Genomic DNA, 23,606 nt, shown 5'->3' on the forward strand with positions numbered 1-23,606 from the left:
AAAAAAAAGTCTACATATAGTACGTACATAGTGCTTGCTCAACTTCAGTGCTCTGGCATTAACAGAATTTTCATCCTCAGACTTCAGTAACATTTAATTATAGCCAACAGACTCCAAAAAAAACAACAGATTATTCCAGCAAAGTTAACGGTAAAGGATAAAATGTTGTGAACTCTAAAACAATGCTTATTTAGTGTAACTGTGATGGTGAAGTTTGAGTATCTACAGTATTCCACATTCCTGTCATTATGATTAACCTGTCGGCTTTAATAAGTAACTTACTGTCTTTATAAAATGTTATTCATGATGTCCTCTACCTTTTGCTTTTATAGATTATCCCAGTGCCATCAGTATCCAGGGGTAAAAAATAAGTCATTTTCAAAACATTGGATGTTTAGAAATATTAGCTCTGGGCTGAAACTGTCAATTACAAACCTTTTACTTTCAAGTTTTATTCAGTCTTTCACAGCATAAACTTCTCAGTCCTTTAAAAACACTTGCATATCATAGTCAGCTTTACTCGAATCCTCAGTCTTAGTCTGTTCAGGTGTGTTCTTTATCCACTGGAAGGGTTCAGCTGTATGAATTTGATTAGTATGACAGTGTACGCTGGGATCATGTAGGAGATTCCACATAAGCCAGATCTGCGGCACATTCAGGCTGTGCACAACCATCAGCTCTCGGTAGAAACATGGGTCAAACACCTGCAGGTGCGGTGCTGCTGAAGGACGCACGATTCCGAAGGTACGGAAACCCTCGTGGCGGCTCGGCTTAAGACCGATCCTGAGCAGGCACATTCCCAGGAAGACATCGTCTATGGGAAAGAGCTCAACTTCCTTGCAGGCCAAATGCAGTCTAAGGGCAGTGTGGCCTGACATGACAAAACCTCCGCCTCCTGCGTAAGAAGGATAAATCCCCTGGCCGTATATAAATTCGGGCACATAATATTTACTGTTGCGTCTGCGAATCGGTTTCGCATGGAAGATGATGTCGCCGACAAAAAGATCCTCGTTAGCCGCTTTATCGTCAAGCATTTCCAGAACGTTCTCGATGTTTACAAAGACGTCTGAGTCACCTTTAAAAATAAACTGCACGTTCGAACAGCTTGAATTGACCCACTGGAGGAAGTGTGTTTCTTTAAGTGTCAGATTAAAGAATGTGTCTTCGAAGTCCCAGAGCAGAATATCCTTGAACATATGGCTCTCGTATGCCAACAACCTGTCCCACAAGGGAAGCGCTGTAATGTTCTGTGGCACTCCAAGAAGAAATACAGTCATGATGTTCATCCTTTTGTGGGTTACACCTTCTTTGCCCCAGGTTTGTCGCACAACCTGACGCTTGTCAAAGTCTACTGCTACTGATTTTATGGCAATCAGCAAATATGGTGCACCTTCAGGTCCTTTACATTTCTCTGGCTGGTCAATCAGCATCTTAAACTGCCGCTGGTCCTTTTTGAGAAGGTAATCCTCAAAGTCAAACTGAGGAAGAGTGGGTACAGTAGTAGTTTTGGCTGTTGTTTTTTTCTTCCCTTGTTTTTTCTTCGATTTGACTTGGTTTTTAAATTTATTCTGTTGTTTAGATTTGGTTTGTGCCTGGAGTGTAGACTCTTGATCACAGTGAAGTAAATAAGGTGTTTGAGAGGGTGGCGAGATTCCTTTTGTTGGTGCTCCAAGAAGTGCCCGAGAGCTGCTAGAGCCGTGCTCGATACGCAAAGTCCCCCAGGTTGGTTTTAAACTCTGGTGGACATACCACAGTATGCAGAGAAGTACCACCAGGATGAGGGTGCAAAGCACATCCCCCTTTATGTGGATTCTTCTCATTGTGTCAAACGCTGAACCCCAAGGGTTAACAAGCTGCTTCTTTTTGGATTGCTCAGTAAGCATGGAATCTGCAAATCTTCATCATATTGTCACATTTTCCAGTGATTCCAGTGATTTCAAATCTAACCGGACTACATCTGGAGCGACTGTTTATCATCCTGTTTATCTCCTGCTTGAGTGTGAGCTTGATTTTTTCCAACAGTTTGAGAAACTACAGTTCTTTATATGCCGAATAAAAACAGTCGGTTTTACAAGATCAACTGTTTCTTTAACACACACTCTCATGTCCCATGTCACAGAAGGTCCCTAAAAACAAAAACATGGCATGACATTAGATACACATAAATAACAATATACGAGAGTCCAGAAATATTGACGTCCTATGAAAATTAGTAATTTAAAAAACATACTTTGTACTGTATGTATACCAGAGGTGTCAAGTAACGAAGTACAAATACTTTGTTACCTTACTTAAGTAGAAATTTTGGGTATCTATACTTTACTGAAGTAATTATTTTTCAGCCGACTTTTTACTTCTACTCCTTACATTTTCACGCAATTATCTGTACTTTCTACTCCTTACATTAAAAAAAAGCCTCATTACTCCTATTTTATTTCAGCTTGTCATTCAAAAAACAAAAACAAAAAAAAAAACATCCGGATAAATCGCGCCATCCGGATGGAGCGAATTTGATTGTGGTTGTATGAGAAGTATAAACATACCATTCCGACACCCTATTGGTTGGTACGCAATCCATCGCACCTGCACATGACGTCACGTCACACTCCAGCAAGTACGTTTGAATAAAATAGCATTTTTGGTTGATAAGGTTGTGATAAGTAGACGAAGATGTCCGTGATAGAGACTTGAAGATTCGAGCGAAATGTCACAACCAAGCACCAGCGAGGAAGGTAACAGGAATTATATATATATATATATATATACACACACACACACACACATATATATATATATATATATATATATATATATATATTGTATATAAATAAATGTGTGTATGTATATATATATATATATATATATATATATATACTCAGCAAAAAAAGAAACGTCCTCTGACTTTCAACTGTTTTTACTTTCAGTAAACTTAATGTGTAAATATTTGTATGAACACTAAAAGAGTCAACACCATAAGACATAAACTAAAAATGTTTCACAATGTGTTCCTGAATGAAGGGAGGCTCAAAATCAAAAGTACCAGTCAGTATCTGGTGTGGCCACCAGCTGCTTGAAGTACTGCAGTGCATCTCCTCCTCATGGACTGCCTATTGCGGACAGTCTGAGCACTGATGGAGGGATTGTGTGTTCCTGGTGTGACTCGGGCAGTTGTTGTGGCCATCCTGTACCTGTCACGCAGGTGTGATATTCGGATGTACAGATCCTGTGCAGGTGTTGTCACACGTGGTCTTCCACTGCGAGGATGATCAGCCGTCCTTCCTGTCTCCCTGTAGCGCCGTCTTAGGCGTCTCACAGTGCGGACATGGCAATTTATTGCCCTAGCCACATCAGCAGTCCTCATGCCTCCCTGCAGCATGCCTAATGCACGTTCACGCAGATGAGCAGGGACCCTGGGCATCTTTCTTTGGGTGTTTTCACAGTCAGTGGACAAGTCTCTTAAGTGTCCTGCGTTTTTAGAACTGTGACCTTAAATGGCTACTTTCTGTAAGCTGTTAAGGTCTTAACGACCATTTCACAGGTGCATGTTAATTAATTGATTATGGTTAATTGAACATGCATGGAAAACATTGTTTAAACCCTTTACAATAAAGATCTGTAAAGTGGATTTACACATTATGGATTTACACAACATTATTGTTGAAATACACAGTCCTGTAAAAGGGACGTTTCTTGTTTTTGCTGAGTATATATATATACAGTGGTGTGAAAAACTATTTGCCCCCTTCCTGATTTCTTATTCTTTTGCATGTTTGTCACACTTAAATGTTTCTGATCATCAAACACATTTAACTATTAGTCAAAGATAACACAATTAAACACAAAATGCAGTTTTTAAATGATGGTTTTTATTATTTAGGGAGAAAAAAAATCCAAACTTACATGGCCCTGTGTGAAAAAGTAATTGCCCCCTGAACCTAATAACTGATTGGGCCACCCTTAGCAGCAATAACTGCAATCAAGTGTTTGCGATAACTTGCAACGAGTCTTTTATAGCGCTCTGGAGGAATTTTGGCCCACTCATCTTTGCAGAATTGTTGTAATTCAGCTTTATTTGAGAGTTTTCTAGCATGAACCGCCTTTTTAAGGTCATGCCACAACATCTCAATAGGATTCAGGTCAGGACTTTGACTGGGCCACTCCAAAGTCTTCATTTTGTTTTTCTTCAGCCATTCAGAGGTGGATTTGCTGGTGTGTTTTGGGTCATTGTCCTGCTGCAGCACCCAAGATCGCTTCAGCTTGAGTTGACGAACAGATGGCCGGACATTCTCCTTCAGGATTTTTTGGTAGACAGTAGAATTCATGGTTCCATCTATCACAGCAAGCCATCCAGGTCCTGAAGCAGCAAAACAACCCCAGACCATCACACTACCACCCCCATATTTTACTGTTGGTATGGTGTTCTTTTTCTGAAATGCTGTGTTACTTTTACGCCAGATGTAACGGGACACGCACCTTCCAAAAAGTTAAACTTTTGTCTCGTCGGTCCACAAGGTATTTTCCCAAAAGTCTTGGCAATCATTGAGATGTTTTTTAGCAAAATTGAGACGAGCCTTGATGTTCTTTTTGCTTAAGTGGTTTGCGCCTTGGAAATCTGCCATGCAGGCCGTTTTTGCCCAGTCTCTTTCTTTTGGTGGAGTCGTGAACACTGACCTTAATTGAGGCAAGTGAGGCCTGCAGTTCTTTAGTTGTTGTCCTGGGGTCTTTTGTGGCCTCTCGGATGAGTTGTCTCTGCGCTCTTGGGGTAATTTTGGTCGGCTGGCCACTCCTGGGAAGGTTCACCACTGTTCCATGTTTTTGCCATTTGTGGATAATGGCTCTCACTGTGGTTCGCTGGAGTCCCAAGGCTTTGGAAATGGCTTTATAACCTTTACCAGCCTGATAGATCTCAATTACTTTTGTTCTCATTTTTTTCTGAATTTCTTTGGATCTTGGCATAATGTCTAGCTTTTGAGGTGCTTTTGGTCTACTTCTCTGTGTCAGGTAGCTCCTATTTAAGTGATTTTTTGATTGAAACAGGTGTGGCAGTAATCAGGCCTGGGGGTGACTACAGAAATTGTACATTTTTAACTGTGATAAACCACAGTTAAGTTATTTTTTAACAAGGGGGGGCAATTACTTTTTCACACAGGGCCATGTAGATTTGGAGTTTTTTTTCTCCCTTAATAACATAATCTTCATTTAAAAACTGCATTTTGTGTTCAATTATGTTATCTTTGACTAATAGTTAACGGTTTTTGATGAGCAGAAACATTTAAGTGTGACAAACATGCAAAAGAATAAGAAATCAGGAAGGGGGCAAATAGTTTTTCACACCACTGTATACAGTATCCCAAATTACTATGGCCGTTAAAAAATACTAAAAAAAAAACCACCACCACATTTTTCTTTTCTTTCTTTATGAGGCGTTAGTGCAGTATATACTGTAGGCCCGTGGCACAGCCTAAGCTTTTATCCTTAATGCTTTGTCCCCCCTCACGTTACTTTTACTTTTATACTTTAAGTAGTTCTGAAACCAGTACTTCTACACTTTTACTTAAGTAAAAAGCTTGAGTTGATACTTCAACTTTTAAAAAAGTCTTTTTAAACCCTAGTACCTATAATGTCTACTTAAGTAATGAATGTGAATACTTTTGACACCACTGATGTATACTGATCAGCCATAACATTAACAATTAACTGATTATCAATTAGATACCAGTACACCAGTGGTGACAGGATCATTTACTCCCTTAGAAAAGCCAATGCTGAAGAACACCCAGTGCACCACATTCCACCACACATGCAACCAGCAGGCAAAGAGACCAAGGCTGCCGAACTGTCTGCAAACTCCTAAGATCCCAATCTGACCATCAGGCTGATCGGTGTATATACAAATATCTCTGATTATACTTATACTCTCTCTAAACAAACCATAAGATTGTGCTAATATAGATTATAACATTTCATTCATATGTAATAATAATATTATATATAAGTACAACAAAAGAAATATACTGTAGTATTCCATATTAAACTTTAATAATTTGAAATTTATTATTGAAGAACAGACCTTTGTTGACAGTGCAGAGTGAAAGAAAAAATCCCTACTTTTTGTCTGGAAAAATGTGCTAAAATAAAACTACATTGTCCGAATTTAGCAAAAAAAAAAATGGGTGGCGGAAAGGATTGACAATGGCCAAACTGTGGTAGCTAGATGACTGGGTTAGAACATCTCCAAAACATTCAGGTCTTATGAGGTGTTCTTGTCTTACAGTGATTAGTACCAGTGACAGGGTCATGAGAGCCCAAGGCTAACTTAATGTATGCAAGGAGTGAAGGCTAGTTTACTACAGTAGCACAAATTGCACAAGGTAATGCTGGCTATGATGGAAAGATGGCAGTTTGCTGTGTAGCTGCAAGTGTCCATGCTGACCCATGTCGACCGCTGGAATCGCCAATGAACAAAAGAGAACTGGACTGTGGAGCGATAAAAGAAGGTGGCCTGGGAAAGAGTTGGCACCAGGAGGCACTATGGGACAAAGGCGAGCTGGTAGGGGCAATGTGAAGCTCTGGGTGTTGTTCTTCTGGAAAACTTTGAATCCTGGCATTCATATGGATGTTAGCTTGACACCTACCTAAACGTTGTTGTAGACTAAGTACACCCCTTGATGGAAACATTATTCTATGATGACACTGTCCTTATAATGTCCCCTGGCACATTGCAAAAAACTGTAGGGGGAACATGACAAAGATTAGCATGACGTTCTGGGCAAACATGTCCGATCCAGCTGTTTTCGTGGCAGAAGAGGATCTACATAATAATATTAGTCAGGGGGTTTAAACGTTATGGAGACTTGGTGTGTATTTATCTGCATAATGGAAATATAGAGGTGTGACAGACATTAAGGAATGACATTTACTAATGATTTTAGGGTTAAAAGAAGTGTGTGCACTGAATTCTAGGTCTAGTTTAGTTTTCCATTCGTGCATGAATAAGACAGAACAGCAATTTCCTTTGAGCTGCTTTGGTTAAAGATGTCCAGATGTAAAATATTCTTCTTGCACAAAAATTTCTGTTGCCAGAGGCCAGGGTCGGGTTACAATCCTAACATGGACATCTCTGAACACAAACGCTTGTTTTTAAGTGAAAACCTTTTCTTTTCGTTTTTATCTAAATGACACATGGTACATTTCAAACTGTTGTGAAAAGTTTTGTGTAAATCTAACAGCAAACGGAAAGAAAACTTACCAAGAACTGGGGTCTCACCAAAGAAAGCCCAAGAAGGGCAGTTAATAACATGTGGTTCCGTATTAAAACGCCAGACGGGTTGAACGGAGTACACTTTTTTCGATAGAATTAAATAAAATCAAATGAACTCAACAGAGTCTTGATGCTTCTTCTCACATCGTTCTCTCACTGAAAAAGACGTTTTAAGCGCGCGACCCCTTTAAGAAGCTGAGGTGTTCACGTGACCTCCAGATGCCAGCGCAGCAAGCAGCGCGCGCTGAGTAAGAGGTAAGGAGGGCGCGCGACGGGTTACCGAGAATGAGGTTCTTTGCTGAAGATTGATATTTTTTTTAATCACAAAAGAAGAGCCTATCAAAATCACATCAAAAGAATCACAAGAAATCCAAACGTGAAACTGTCAACATACACACTCTCCAACCAGCCATTATGACCACTCGACTAATATTGAGTAGACACCCCCCCAAAAAACAGTCATGATCTGTGTGTTCTGACCCATTAACCTTTTACAGTAGCTCTTCTATTGGATCGGATTGTTTCTTTTGCCACGCAGGTCTCTGCACCCCTGTACTTGTGCCAATGCTTTTAAAAAAAATAAAATTGGATTGGAAAAATAGCTTGCCATCTAGCCTTGCAACTGCTTGTCAGCCATTTGTTCCATTATTTATGAACCACTCAATGGGTGTGTGTGTGTGTGTATAAAAATTGTTTTAACACCTTGAATTAACACTGAAAAACTTTGCTCCCATTAATAGTGTTTCATTTCAAATTGAATCTGACGGTGTACAGAGGCCAAATGCTTCAATATACATAAACTTGGCTGTAGGTCTCAGAGTTCCCAAACATCATCTGTTAATGCTACAGCTCAAATAATAAATTTTTAATACCAAAAAAATCTTAGTTTCAGTCTTCTTCCAAACATACTTTCTAGTGTAGGTCTATCTCAATGTCTAACAAATGATTATGAAGTGCATTTTGCACAGCGGGTGTTATTATTACATTATTCTTAACCTAGATAAATAAATAAATAAATAATGATTGCTTAAAATGTAGTGGCACTGCAAAGCACGTTTGGTAAAAGAGTAAAACTGTTATAACTGAAAATTATAACTGAAGAACTAAAATGAAAATGTGCAATTTCCAGCAGTAATAACACTTAAACTGGAGTATATGATCAAGAGATGTTCAATAATTTAATAAAATTCAGTTTAACTCATACAGAATAAGGAGTGCCTGTATACATAAATAAAAAAAGGTTTTCTTTATATATATATTTCACACACAAAATATTTTTAGCTGCCACTTCCACAGAACCAAACTACAGCTCTACGTACAACTGCTGCCGCAGTGAGCAAGCAGGCCTGGAGAAGATGATTTTTATCAGTATGTATTTTCCTTGATCTTAACATTAAGAGCTGCAGATTCAGGACTCTCCCTCTGTGCGGCACTGTTGTTCTGTCCCAGAGGGCTGAGTCTGTAGCTAGAGGTCCATCTTGTAGGTAATAAGGATGACCACCAAATGCTTCTTTATGAAGAAGCAGTCCCTGCACGCATGATTTTAAAAAGGGCATTTATGTTGTTGTTTTTGATGGCATCCCTGCAGGCACTGATAACCTGGTTCTTTGGCTTTCCCACTAAAAGAAAGAAAAAGGTTAAATGAAATGCCATATTTAAAGATATTCTCAGTTCAATCGAACATATTTAGTTCTAACCCTCAGAACTCCTTCCACAGATGTCAACAAACAAGCATGAACATTATAACAGACAACAATTATGTTTTTCTCTTTTAAATAATGTTGGTATGGAAACAACAGAAGGAGTGCCTCAATATGTATCTACAACGGGCGTTCCAGGTTACCTTTAATTGTGCAAAATAACAGAACACAAATATGAAAGAAAAAAACTGAATGTTGATGAGAATGACTACAGTGGGCTGCAATCTACCTCGGCAATGATAGTCATTTATGGACTTACGGCCTTCTATAAAATGTTTGCACCATTCAAAGAAATAAAGAGTCTAATCACTGTACTTAGCTTGAAGTCTTCTGTAAAAGTCAATAGATTTTACACCTTCGTTCTTCTGCTCATGTGACATCAAGTACTGGTTTGACTTGAACACCTCTCAAACACTGCTGTCAATTTGAAAAACTATATGCCGCACCATTGTAGTGCACACTAAACGTACCATCTGAATTACAATCTAAACTCAGTCAGACCTGCTGTTACGGAAAAACACCTTCAACAGCCCTGTACTGTTATACTGTACATAATAAGCTAGTCTCTTATACTTTCTGCTGTTTATATAGAAAGAAATTCACCACAAACCATTTTAAATTCTACCTACCTCTCAGTCTGCCGGCTCTCTGAATGGCTTGGTTCACAGCCTTAAGGCGAGTCAACAGAGCATTGTGGTTGTTGGAGCGGATTTTATATTCATTGATCAGGTCTCGGTTGAGGTCGTACAGCTCAATGTAGCGCTTCTTCATGTTCTTTCTGTCAGAAAGATTCATGTGCAGGACCAGAAAACAGACATAGACATGAGAGCAGACATACACTACCAGTCAGGAGTTTGGACACACCTTAGAATCCCATGTTTTTTTCTGAATTTCTATTTTTTTCCACATTGTAGACCTTTACTGAATCTATCCAGAATATGCAGTCTGCAGCTTTGATTGCTTTACGTTATGAATGCGTTATGAACGCTTTACAGAGCATAAATAGCAGTCACATCTCCTTTGAACAGTTGATATTAAGATGTGACTGCTACTTACTGTGCAGTGACATTAGTTGGTGATTTCTGAGGCTTGTAACTCTAACTAAATTTCCTCTCCTCAGCAGAGCAGACTCCTTTCTTGGGAAGGTCTTCATAAGAGTCAGTTTCATCGTGGCGCTTGATGGGTTTTGCAAATGGACTTGACAGTCAATGGCAGTCGTATAACGCATTTCACTACATTTCGTACTGTGTATGTTTGTGTATGTGACAAATAAAATTTGAATTTGACAATACTGTTTTTGCAAGAACTATTCCAGAAAGGCTAATAATATCTGACTGTTGTTGTTAATTGCCTAATGCCATATGTGTTATTTCATAGTTTTGAAATCAGTATTGTTCCAGAATGTAAAAAAATAAATAAAAACCTGTGTCCAAACTTTTGACTGGTGCTGTATTTACAATATTATTACAATGGTGAATGAGTGAGGGAAAAATGCTTACAAGTCTCCCATGAGCCTTGCATCCTCCGCTTGCACCAGCATGTTTCTGATGTGGCTGGAGTGATCTGCCATTGCTGCTGTCAGCTTCTGATGCACCGAGTGAAACTCATCCACCTAACACCACAGTAAAACATATCAGCATGGCTATTCAATATAGCATTTATTTCTTATAAAAAGAAACTTTAGGATCGTATCCAGTTGTTGAACTGGCTAGCTATTTTTTATTATGTAACTCCTTCTATGTTTCCTTAGCTATGTTTGTTTACTAATTAATCTTACAGCATGACAGCATTCAACCAATTAGCCGTTTTCAGTAAGAATCACTTAGTGTACTACTAGACAAAGTATCCTGCACAGACAACACAAGGAATTTTACTCTCTTGCACTTAAAGTCACAACACTGTTAGGGCATAATGTCTCCTCTTTTGTTATTAGGAGTCTGACAAGCAGCTAGATTTAACATTCTCAATGTTTAACAACTTAACTATAAAGAATAAAAAATATCCTTTGACCTCTGTGAGAGTGACTCGAAGCTCCTCAAAGTAGGTAGGAAAATCTGCCTCTGCCTGCAAATCTTCAATGGCCAGAAAAGTAGCTAGTGATTGCACCAGATCTCCTGCTAGGTCAATGTCATCGGTGTTTAGTGTTATCTGAAAAAGAAAAATTATATATATATATAGGATTAGTTCTCAGTCTTAGGGTTAATCCTCACATTTTCTTACTTGTACCACACTAGTTCCACATTTAAGTTACTGATTTGGTGACACACATACACACAGACACACACCTCGCCACTGGAGTGCATGCTAATAGACAGCAGTCCTTCATCACGCAGTGCTGTGAAGGTCACATTTGGGCTGTTAATGCCTTCAGGTAGCAGAAAGTTCTGATTCAGCCACATGACAATCTGAATACAGACACAGACATTGTTTTAGCAATGGCAGGCATGCACATTTAAATAATCAACAAATAATCCCAGCAAAAATGAATCCCACGCTCCTGGCAATGATGCTAGTGTTTGAATTTCACCAACGCTCCCAAGGGGGGCCACATGAGGGCGTTATTGTACCAAAAGACGATACAAAAACACTAAAAAACACCACCTAATTCTTGTTAAATTGTGTAAATAAGGACAGAATTTGTGTGGAAAAACACAGGTACTAAATCATATTCACATTTTTTTTTTCAATCCTCAGCACTAAGTAGGTATAAGTAGAACTATTTATTGTAGACTAATAAGCAAAAAAAGGAGATTACAGAACAAAGCAACACAGAGTTTGTGAGGAACAGCATATAACCAAGTCAGATATGAAAGATATACATTTTAACTTATTAAGAGTAAACTTCATACTCAATAGAAAATTACGTTACACTTTTATTTAATTGATAAACTGCTAATTAATTATAATCTCACTTAAAGGCAGAATGCCATATGGAAGCTGCCCAGTGCATTGCAGATATATATACATATACAGTGAAACCTCGGATTGCGAGTAATGCGGTTTGCGAGTGTTCCGCAAGATGGGCAAAGATTTTTAATAAATTTTGACTTGAAAAACGAAACATGTCTTGGTTTAAGAGTACAGAGTATCATGTATTATGCATGCGCTTCTTGTTTTGACACAGAGTGACGTGATCACAACTTAGCCAACGGTTTTTCTCTCTCTTGCGCTGTGGAATTGTGGGTAATCATCTCCCCTGCTGAGTCTTAGTGCGCGCCTCTCACTGGTATAATCAACATCCGTGCAAGCGTGTACCGTTTACGATAACACTGTGACCACGTGTGCGCGCGTAAAACATATTTTAGTTTGTGTTTGTATGCATGTGTACGCAAGTGTACTGTTTGTGTGGGCATGTTAAGCAAATTAAGTCTCGTTAGAGAGGTTAAAGATCTATTTTCTCTACCTCTCTGTATCAGCCTGCACTTTGTCATTGGACACCATGCCCCCTAATTCTTCCTCTCCTCTTACTTTAGCTTTACACACACACACACACACACACACACACAGAGCCTGGGCGCATAATCAGAAACACTTACTGTATCTGTCAGGATTTATTTAAACTTTTTTTTAAAGGGAAAGTTCCGGTAAATTTGTTTTATTTTTACTTTATGTTTTGTATTAATTATTTTTATGTATTTATTTTTTTGGGCTGTGGAACGAATAATTTGAGTTTCCATTATTTCTTATGGGAAAATTTACATTTGCGTCTAGCGCACTTTTATTAAAACCAATATAAATACGACAGTGCATATATGAGCATTTATTTTCTGCAGAGCAAGCGGAGCTTCCCTTGTAGTCTTAGAACAGCCGCCACTAATATATATATATACATATACATATACATATATATATATATATATATATATATATATATATATATACAGTGGGGGAAATAGGTATTTGATCCCCTACAGATTTTCTAAGTTTGCCCGCTTACAAAGAAATGAAAGGTCTATAATTTTTATCATAGGTTTATGGTAAAGGATTGAGACAGGATTGAGACTTCACCAACCAAAAATCCAGAAAAAGCACATAATACAAATGTTATGAATTAAGTGCATTTCAATGAGGGAAATAAGTATTTGATCCCCTATCAACCAATAATAATTCTGCCTCTCACTGGTTATATGCTCTTGTGGTACACATATTTATTTAAGAAGGTGCTCCTAGGCCTCCGAGTGGTGCAGTGGTAAAGTGCTCGCCCTATCATCCGGAGATCGCAGGTTTGGTTCCCGGGTGATGCTGTAACCTTTGGCTAAAGATTGGATAAATTGGCCGAGCTATCTCAGCGGAGAGGGATGAGAGGTATTAGTGCTCCCACATTAATTGCACGGCTCTAGACATTTGGGGCGTCTGCAAGCTCACGCACGCGGAGGGAGCGGATAGCGCTGGCCTCCGAGTGTGTGACGTGACTGGTGTCACGTGGTTCGGAGGAAACGCGTGACAGCCCCCGGCCCTCCTGGCTGGATGGAGGTACGTAGCCTCAATGTGGGAGCCCCCCCCTAGTGACGGGAAGGGAATTGGACACGACTAGATTGGGGGGGGAAAAAAAAGGTGCTCCTAACAACATGTATAAAAGGTATGTGTATAAAAGCCACCTGTCCACAAAATCTCTATCTTTTATTCAAACCTCACCACCATCGGCAAGACCAAAGCAAGTCAGGAACAAGATTTCTTTTAGACCGGCACAAGGCTGGAATGGGCTACAAGACCATCAGCTGGAACAATTATTTACAAATGGAAGAAATACAAAAGAACCATTAATGGTCCTATATGCAAGATTTACCTCACGGAGTAAGAATAATCATAAGAAAAATGAGGGACCAGCCCAGGACTACACGGGAGGAGCTTGTGAATGATCTCAAGGCAGTTGGGACCACAGTCACCAAACAAACCATTGGTAACACAATACGCCTGCATGGATTGAAATCCTTTAGTGCAGCAAGGCTTCCCCTACTCAAGAAGACACATGTACAGACCCGTCTGAGGTTTGCCAATGATCAGATTAGGATAAACTGCTGTGGTCAGATGTGACCAAAATTGAGCAAAATTTGTCATCAACTCGACTTGCTGTTTTCGGAGAAAGAAAAATGCTGACTATGACACTAAGAACACCACAGTCCCTACAGTCAAGCACAGAGATGGATACATTATGCTTTGGGGCTGTTTCTCTGCTAAAGGTACAGATTGACTTTGCTGCACTGAGGCGGATGAGGCCATGTGTTGTAAAATTTTGGATGAGAACCTCCTGAAGATGGGTTGTGGATGGGTCTTCCAGCATGAAAATGACCCTAAACCTACTACCAAGGCAACTAAGGAGTGACTCAAGAATAAGCGCATTAAGGACTTGGAGTGGTCTAGCCAGTCTTCAGACCTTAATCCAATAGAAAATTTACGGAGAGAGCTGTAATTTCGAGTTGCCAAGCAAAGGGCAAGAAACCTTAAACATTTAGAGAAAATCTTTAGAAGAATAGTGGATCAAAATGCATCCCAAGATGTGTGCAAATCTGGTAAACAACTACAACACACTTCCCGCTGTGCTTTTCAGCAAGGGTTTCTCTACCAAGTACTAAGGGATGCTTAGGGATCAAATACTTATTTCCCTCATTGGAATGCAACTTAATTCATAACATTTGTATCATGTGCTTTTCCTGGATTTTTGGTTGATATTCTGTCTCAATCCTTTACCATAAACCTATGATAAAAATTTTAGACCCTTCATCTCTTTGTAAGTGGGCAAACTTAGAAAAGTTCCCTAGGGGATCAAATACTTATTTCCCCCACTGTATATTATTTATATATTGTATATTCCATATTAACATTTGTAATTACTTTATTTAAAGACAATGGGCAAAATTCATTTTCATACAGTATATAAATAAGGAACTAGTGCCAGGGATTTTGTGTCCAAATAGTTGTATGACAGTTTCAAGAATCCGACTAAAATCTGTCCTCTATTCTATGTTTCTCCACATCATGGATAAATACGGGCCATTTATGTGCATATTAAAGAGAGCAGGAAGTCATTTGGGATTCAGCCTTTTCTGTGGGCAGATACAATCACTGTTACCCTAGAAGCAGCTTTAAATAAAGTGTGTGTTGTCATGTATGTGTTGTTTGTTTTGTGGAGAAATGTGCTTGCAAATTCACAGCCTGAAGAATAATTTTTGGAATTATTAAAATAAAAGACCCACACAAGAAATATTAAATTTGCTAGATTTTTTTAACAATGATTTAGAATCTGTGTTTAAAATCTCATTGTGTCAAAACATTTGGGGTAAATGGGTTTCTCCTCCCTTAAAATAGAGAATATCCTGAAATTGTAGAACTGGAAATAACTACAGTACCTTGGAGTGTTTCCAAGATGGCTTCCAAATAGAAAAACTTTACATAATAACCATTACATCAAGATGAAAATTCTAATCTGAACCTGTTAACATTATTAAAACATTATAACAAAAGATTGATGATCCTTTGTGTTTATCAGCATGTGTACTTTACCCTTTGTGGCCTGTCGTTGATACTAAATGTAACTTTTCCCTTCGGCTGAGGGGTTGAGGGATCAACATGAAGGTCGTACATGGAGAAGCGAGGCAGCTGACGAGTTATCTCAAACACGTGAAACTGTGTACTGAAGGGAGGGGACATAAGAGACAAAAAAACAAAAGCGCTTAATACTTTTTAACCATTTCGTTTTTTCTGTGTAGCTTAAAATATAGATGATTCCGGATCGACATCACATTGTATTTGCTTCAATGTAATGCATCAATGTATAAGTTCTGTGCTGCATCAGCGGTTAATAATTAACTTAAAAGATCTGTTAAATGTGCAGCGCTCAACGCACAGGTTTGTGCTCAGACTGCCTTTACAGAATAAAGTCAGGAATAATATACAAGTCTAAAAGTGGGTTTATGATGTCTAATGCACATTATTAAAACTGTTTAATTTTTGTGAAAGTATGTGAAATGATAGCATCCCATCATTGCATTTGTTATGTTCATCCAGAAGAGAATTCGTTCACAGGTTTTCTGTTATTATTAAATGTGATCAAGTCAGTTAATAAAGTCTAAGCATTAATGTTCTCTAGAATGACGCTCAGCTATGTTGTCAAAGCAGAGAAACTGTATTAGTTATTTAATCAGGTTTCTTTGATTAAAAAACAAAGTCATTAATAACTCATCAGTGAAACATCAGCTAATGTTGCTGCAATTTTCATACTATTTGGACTAAGTAGCTGTTTTATTTTCAAAAGTAGTACATTTTAATGCCCTTTTAACAGTGACTTCTCTTATCAATAAAATAAACACAACTGTCACGTATGACATCTTTGGACAGCTATTAAGTCTACAAACAAGTGTATAAAAGAGATTAAACTTATTATATCAATTTTTATTATAATATATGTGTCTGTTTTACCACTAGTAGTTTAGGAACATTGTGTTTTGGGTTACAAGAATCGAAATATTAAAAATATTTATTTATTTATTTACTTGTTTGTTTGTTTGTTTGTTTATTTCACTCTGACCCTTGCTGCTTTGGCAATGCAGTTTGTTTGGTAAAAACACAGCTGGTATGCTTTAATCATTTACTATTTGGCCTACTATTTCTGTGCAGGTTCACCATTTATGCCCCCGGACTGACTATATACTGATACGGCTATCAACAGGAAAAAACAAAAATTACCTTGTTCTTCCGCCCACAAATGCCTTAATGTGCAGATCTACTGGAATGTCTTTAGGGGGAATTATGGGAACACAGATGCAGCCAGACAGGGATTGAGCACTAGGATGCACCACATGACTCTCTCCCTCAAAAATGCCCTCAGCAAAAATCAGCACAGCACGAATAATGGTCTCTAAAGGAAGAGAAACAGCAATAGTGTAGCACAAAATTACATAGGCGCTAGGGAAATTATAAGACAGGAGGAGTCAGTGCAGGAAGTGAATGGTAAAGTATAAAATGGTTGTCTAAATTGTTAGGATGTAATTTGGTTATAGGCACTTCTGAGATTTGAGAGTTGATGTGATTAATGCTACCATTGGGTGTAGATATGCTGAGCTCTATGTGGGCTCTCTGGCTCTCAGTGGCTGCTCGTACACTCAAGGCAGTCTGCAGCTGAGTGTTGGCAGGAATGACACCCATCTGAGTTTCCCCGTCTGAGACACCAGGGACAGCCTACAGTAAGAGGAAATGGGCATTCAGACACTATAATAAAACCTTTTACATAACTTAACTTAATAAAAAAAGGTCTTATGCATAGTACACATGGAGCGATTATAAAAGATGCTGGCAGTGATTTGGAAAATTCATACACCATATATCAATAATAGTGAAGGTGAAGGAGCGACCTAAAGTCTTCAAGGAAAATATCATTAAACATCCATCTGGAAGATGCCACAGAACCATGAGAAAAACTTTAAACATTTTAAATTGTTTCAATAATATGGATGTGGATAACGAGACAACAACTCCAAAAAATTCAGCCAAAATAACTCAAGATCAGTTTTTAAAAAGAAGGTAAAAGTGCTTTCATAGTTTGGTTAATCTAAGGCCTTGAAAATCACTGAAAAGTTATAAAATATATGAAATTGCGAGTCCATCAGCAGCAGTCTCATGACCTTAGGAAGAAAGCAATTTGTCAAAAGTAATGGGCCACAGACATCTCAAACTGCCAACAGCTTTGCTTCAAAGCACTTTAGCTGGTAATTTGTGGAGTCTGAATATCCCCCCCCCCCTCCCCATCAGCTTCTTTTTTCTAAACATAGCTTGGTTTATGTTTATAAGTCACAAAACATATGTTTGAGTATGTACAGTACTGGAAACACACTGCCTCAGCAAAAAAAAGACACCATTTCAAAAAGAATCAAATTATTTTGCTGGCAAAGAAGTGGGTTCAACACACTATCAATGCCTGGAAGGATAGTGCTGAACTGGCAACGTTTTGGAAGAAATGTGGTTGGAAAAAATTATAAATGGAGATAACTTGAACACTTGGTGAAGTCGCAAGGTAAAAATAATCATCAGTAACAACCACATCTATTTGGGAATGATAAGAACTCATAGGATTGGGATTACACAGCTGTGTGGACAAAACCACTTGTTAGTGAGAATAAAAAAAAAATAAATGCTTAATTTTGCCAGGGAACATAAAGCTTGGACTTTGTAGCAATGGAAAAAGGTCATGTTGTCTGATGAGTGACTGACTCTTTTCCAGAGCGATAGCTAGGTCAGGGTAAGAAGTAAAGAAATGCATCGATCAGGCATAGTGCCCAATGTACAAGCCTCCAGAAGCAGCGTAATGATCTGGGGTTGCTTTAGCTGGTCAGCTCTAGGCTCAGAATTATTACGTGGAAATAAAATGCAGTCAGCTGATAATCTGAAAGTACTGAATGACTAGGTTATCACATCAAAAAAGTTTACTGCATCAGGCATAGGTATACTTCAATCATTTATACACATGAACTGCCCACCAGTTCTGTAGTGCAATAATCAAAGCTGAAGGTGATTAAATGGAATATTAAAGTGTGAAACTTTTTTGGCCAGGCAATGTATGCTACATAATAAAAACAAAAATGCTGAAAATAATGTTTCTACTCATAGTACTATGGTAAACTAATGTCACTCAAAACTCTTGAGATTCTTGAATCAAAGAACATATTGTATCTGGACATTTATGGCCCATGTGTATACTGTATGTTGACCTTGTTATTTTCTTCATAGTTCCGTAGCTCCAGTAACAGGTTTTGTTTGCGCTGGCTCAACTCTCTAATGAGGTCTTGTTCCACGCTTGCATCCATAAGATTCCCCTTCATCTCCTTACTAGCGGGAAGGTAGCCACGCACTGTAAGACAACAGGCAAGTCAAGATAAGCAGGTGATGAAACACAACACCGTAGTCTGCTTCATTCCCACTTCAAATCGATGGGTAGCAAATCTGACCATGTGCCCTTATATTTAAAAGTAAAATATTTACATGTGTCATACATATTACAGCTATGTAGCAGTTTTTAACATCAGAGATACTGTAAGATATTACATGAATAAGTTGTTTAAAAGATGACACTTTAATGTGGAGAGACATTTAATTGATGTGAATGTTAATGATGCTTTGTTACATACATGACTGAATCATGGAAAATCTGAAGAAAAATTTATAAAATAAAGCATCCCTTTTACCAACACTTAGATTTAAACTTGAGCCTTACGGATCTAAGAATGTCTGGGCATCTTCTATAAATCAGTGCTGGCTAGAACATGCTGTTTGCCACATTTTACTGGAATAAAGAAATAATGGCGTGTTGAAAGGCATTAATTTATGTGGATGCCAGCGCTTCATGAAAAATTATGCTTAGCTCAGATTACAACTACACCATAAGTATGGCTCAGGGCTGTGATTGCCCTAGTGATTGTATTTCAGTGTAGCGCTACTGTAACGCACTGATGTAAGTGAAGTCAGCATTTCATTTTTAAAATTACTTTTTTTAATGATGCGACATAAAGACAGGGCAGTGAAAGCTTCTGTAAAGTTGCCTTGAAACAATAATGACCACTGTTAAAAGCAGTACTATATAAGTACTATATTTCACACTGTCATAGCTTCTTTACAGATTTTTTCTGCCACACTTTCATAATTTGGACACAACTACTAGCAATTAGTGAACGTATTCATACAGGCTTCAAATAATATATTTCTTAATATTGACAATTTCTTGCTCTTTGGTTTGCTCCATCACCTTCTCCCTCCACCGAGGTGCAAATAAGCTGAACCTGTCCATCCATGCGATAGTCTGCCTCTAGCACACCGGCCACTGATGATGAAAAGTTGTCCTTAAAGATCACTTCACCAGTTCGGTCACTTCGAGCATCAATCTGGACAATCATCAGAAATGATTTCTTATAAAGAGGCAAAGACTGATGAATACTGTTGAAGATGATGCAACAGTCTCACCTTGCCATTGGACCAGCCTGTTATAAGTTCTACAACTCCATCACCATTGAGGTCAAAAGCATGGATGCTCATTGCATGATTTTTTGACTATCAAAAAAAGAAGAAGAAGAAGAAGAAGAAGAAGACAAGCTTGCATTATTATTAACCTTTTGTAAAAGACATCTCGTGACAGAAACAAGTTGTTTGCACTGATTGGTTAATAAGAAATTTATAACAACATTGGAAAAAAACAGTACCTTAATTCTCCAGTAGCGAGCGGTGCGGTCATAGACGCCCACTGTTCCATTGGCCAAAGCATAGCCAAACCTGCTGCCGTGCATGTGGCACAGTGACGTTACAGTCTTAGAAGAACAAAAAGTTGCCCAATTAACATGCAGTTTAAGGTTTTACATGATTCTATTATATTTACAATCACTCACTCACCGTCTACACCGCTTTATCCTGTATACAGGGGCGCCTGAAGGCTATCCCATAGACTTAGGGCACGAGGCGCGATACACCCCAAACAGCGTGCCAATTGCAGGGCACACACACATACACACACTATGGGCAATTTGGGAACACCAATTAACCTAACCTGCATGCCTTTGGACTCTGGGAGGAAACTGGAGGAACCAGAGAAAACTCAACAAGCACGGGGAGAACATGCAAACTCCATGCAAACAGACATGGGAATAGAGCCTGGCCAGGAATCAAACACAGATCCTGGAGGTGTAAAGCGACAGTGCTAACCACTCTGCCCAATTACAATCAATAATGAAATATTTATTTTCACATGATTACCTCATTCTCTGTCATCTCAGACACCAGCTCATCTTCTCTAAACACCCTGATGTCAAAGTCTTCTGATCCCACAAGAAGCTACACAAAAGACAAAGCAGCATGTAACGTTTAATATGTTGATAAGGCTTAATAAACATGTGCCATATATGAACAATATAAGAACATATGAATATTGAAAAATATTATACAGTTATTGCACATGCTGTCATTACATGTGTGTGAACAATCCTTTATTCATCTACAAGAAACTACTGTATTTTAAACTGGGTCATGTTGGACCACAGTGGAATGGTGAAACATGGGATTTAGCTTAACTCATAGCAGCATGTTTTTGGGACGCTAGAAGAAAATAAAGATGTTAAAAGAAATGTAAACGTGAACAGTAACCTGAGAGGCTCAGGGACCCCACTAGGTCATGGTGCCACCCAACTGTGCAAACATCTTAAAAGCATACCTGAATCTTACCTCATTCCTTCCATCACCAGTGAAATCACACAGCACCATTGATCTCACATTATCCCCGGTCACCTTACAGACACAAACAAAAAATGTTAATTTTCCCTCTAAAAAAGTATTTTTGAAAGCAATATAAGAAAAACAAAATACTCTTTAGATTGCCTTACTGTCCAGAACTGATCATTTCCCTCATAGTCAAAGCCTTGAAGCACACAGTTTCCCCCAATGATAGCGAGAGGCGATGGGATGTTCCCTAATTTTCCCAAAACAATGGCATTGGCCCCATCTGTCACCTGTAACACATAATCGACAACTGAATTTCATGGAACCATTGATTTTAATATTTTTGTTCAACTATTCATTACTAAAAAATTAATTTATCTGCATAAAACTAAAATTGTAATCTCATTTAACAATTGAAAAAGTTAAAGACAAATTGCACTGACCTCCCGGTAGAAAACGTCAGCGTTGTCATGTACATTGTAAGCTAGGAGGTTGGTCTGGGAGCCCACGAGGAGTGTGTCCCCTGTAGTACTAGGGCCCAAAGTACCAGCTGCCAGACAGCTTACTGCCTGGTTAATGTTAAGCAAGGTGATGTCGGAGTCTTGGGTACTCTGAGTCATGCGATGAGTTGCTTGTCTTTTACCTCGAGTGTGAGGGTTGTGGATGAACACCTGGCCAATTTAAAAGAGATCAAGTTGAGTGTTTTCAATAAGAGAATTTATTTAAAAAATTCAAGGTACTCTTACCTTGCCTGCTTGTGTTGCTGCAGTCAAGCATGGATGAACACCATCAAATTTGCCGACAGTAACCATACGGGGGTTGATCTTATGGTTCAGCTTCAGGCTGAAGATTGGGACCAACATGATGGAACAGTTCTGTGCGGGCTAGGAGTTTAAAATAGATCAAACGGAATTTGCAATTATTCAGTAATTTTGAGTAAATAGATATGTGCGTAAAATTAATTGTTGTAAAAATCATGCTAAAGCACAACAATGCTAGGTGTGGGTGTATAAATCCTCCTGTCTTTCTAATGAAATAAACCGCTTAACGTGCGTCTGTCGCCTGCTAGCCTGCGGTTGCCTAGCAACTCCCACGCGCGCTTGGGAAGGCTTGTATCAATACTTTTGCTAGCGTGTTTTATAACTAATTTTAGTTATTTACCACCATAACGACATGAACAACAACTATAACAGACAATTATTGGTACCTACCTTTAGGATCTATAGAAAATGCACTGTCTGACTCTTCAGGCGCGTTAGAATTAGATATCTGCGCTTAATTTGGCTAGGCTAGCTAACTAGCACGCACTGCTTAAGATGGCAAACTAGTTGGAATAATTATAATATAATATTTTATATAGTTATATATGATGGATTTTCGAGCAAAGCATCTTAACATCTTTTCCAAATCTTTTATTTGCTGGCAGGAAAGATTCGCACTCAGTTACGCCTCTGACTAGCATGCTCAAAAAGTAGAGCGCAAAACTCGTGCTGCGCATGCGCAGGACTCCTGACGCAGGAATATAACAAAGGAGCATATTAAATACTGTGTCAATTCTTATAAGTAATTAAGTATAACTAGAAATGAGGGTTTTTGTGGTGTCATGTGCTAAAGTTTGAGTAGGATATACTGCAAGTTAATTAAACAGTTAGCATTCAGTCGTGTACAACAGACTTTTAGCCTTTTATCAAGTCTGTTGGTGAAGTTTAATAGGAATTCTGATGGAAAATACCAGAACTTTTTCCCGGCTGTAGCACTCAACTCTACTATGAGCAATTTTTTTGGCGGGGTGAGCAGTGACCTCATCTGCGAAACCACTGCACTCGGTACATTATCCTGATGCTATTTTTCGAAACCCGCTTTTTCACCGTGACTGAGTGCAAAACTCTTATTATGTTTGCTGTGTGCTCGCGCGCGCAAGGACTTGGCCGCGTGCATATTGAGAGCTTGGCTGGCAGCGGAAGTGCCGCGTGCAAAAGAGAGGTCATGGCAACTCACTAAAATTGGTTTTAATAAAAAATATATACATTGCTTACATGTTACATCCCCAAATAAATTTGTTTTTATTTATTAGCGTAACAGACTTCTAAAAGGAAAGATAGATGCATATTTTATCATTACATTACATTTACTGTACATTACTGGAAAGAAAGTCGAAGGAGATCTTAATTACGTGGAAAATTAATTCATAAACTATAAAAAATTAAAGGTTAAACAACTTTGTGATTTCATAAGCGAACAAGGGTAAACCTATGCCTAAAGAAAATATTTTAATTACAAATAAAACTACTATGAAATTCATTTTTAAAAAATCTTTAAGTTTAAATACTACAATATATTTAGCAAACTTATTTATGTGTGTGTATATAACGATGTAAACACGGTGCTGATTTAGGTGCTGATCACATGACCGAGTCAGTCACCGCGCGCTCAGGTCGTGTGCAGAGTGTTTGGAG

At 38.5% G+C, this 23,606-nt stretch overlaps 2 protein-coding genes across 3 annotated transcripts; both read right to left on the minus strand.

Annotated features, from left to right (window-relative positions):
• Positions 1-29: 29 nt before the first annotated feature.
• On the minus strand, positions 30-7,454 carry b3gnt9 (UDP-GlcNAc:betaGal beta-1,3-N-acetylglucosaminyltransferase 9). 2 transcript variants are annotated; one of them, XM_053500244.1, is made up of 3 exons: positions 7,250-7,454; positions 6,636-6,729; positions 30-2,126 (listed from the first exon to the last, which is right to left on the minus strand). In XM_053500244.1, the coding sequence occupies exon 3, from the start codon at positions 1,881-1,883 to the stop codon at positions 480-482; it is 1,404 nt and encodes a 467-aa protein (XP_053356219.1). In that variant the 5' UTR covers positions 1,884-2,126; positions 6,636-6,729; positions 7,250-7,454; the 3' UTR covers positions 30-479. The 2 variants fall into 2 exon arrangements, with proteins under 2 accessions (XP_053356219.1, XP_053356218.1); XM_053500243.1 differs by lacking the exon at positions 6,636-6,729.
• A 961-nt stretch (positions 7,455-8,415) lies between these two features.
• On the minus strand, positions 8,416-22,609 carry bbs2 (Bardet-Biedl syndrome 2). Its single transcript, XM_053500584.1, has 18 exons — positions 22,362-22,609; positions 21,897-22,034; positions 21,594-21,821; positions 21,315-21,440; positions 21,157-21,219; positions 20,692-20,769; positions 20,145-20,249; positions 19,909-19,995; positions 19,694-19,829; positions 18,663-18,802; positions 16,998-17,136; positions 16,645-16,816; positions 15,463-15,592; positions 11,247-11,366; positions 10,972-11,109; positions 10,461-10,573; positions 9,591-9,739; positions 8,416-8,880 (listed from the first exon to the last, which is right to left on the minus strand). Exons 2-18 carry the CDS (start codon positions 22,011-22,013, stop codon positions 8,774-8,776), a joined length of 2,148 nt encoding a protein of 715 aa, XP_053356559.1. The 5' UTR covers positions 22,014-22,034; positions 22,362-22,609; the 3' UTR covers positions 8,416-8,773.
• Between the last annotated feature and the right edge of the window lie 997 nt (positions 22,610-23,606).

The sequence above is a fragment of the Clarias gariepinus genome, chromosome 7, assembly GCF_024256425.1.
Source record: "Clarias gariepinus isolate MV-2021 ecotype Netherlands chromosome 7, CGAR_prim_01v2, whole genome shotgun sequence".
Lineage (NCBI taxonomy): Eukaryota > Metazoa > Chordata > Actinopteri > Siluriformes > Clariidae > Clarias > Clarias gariepinus.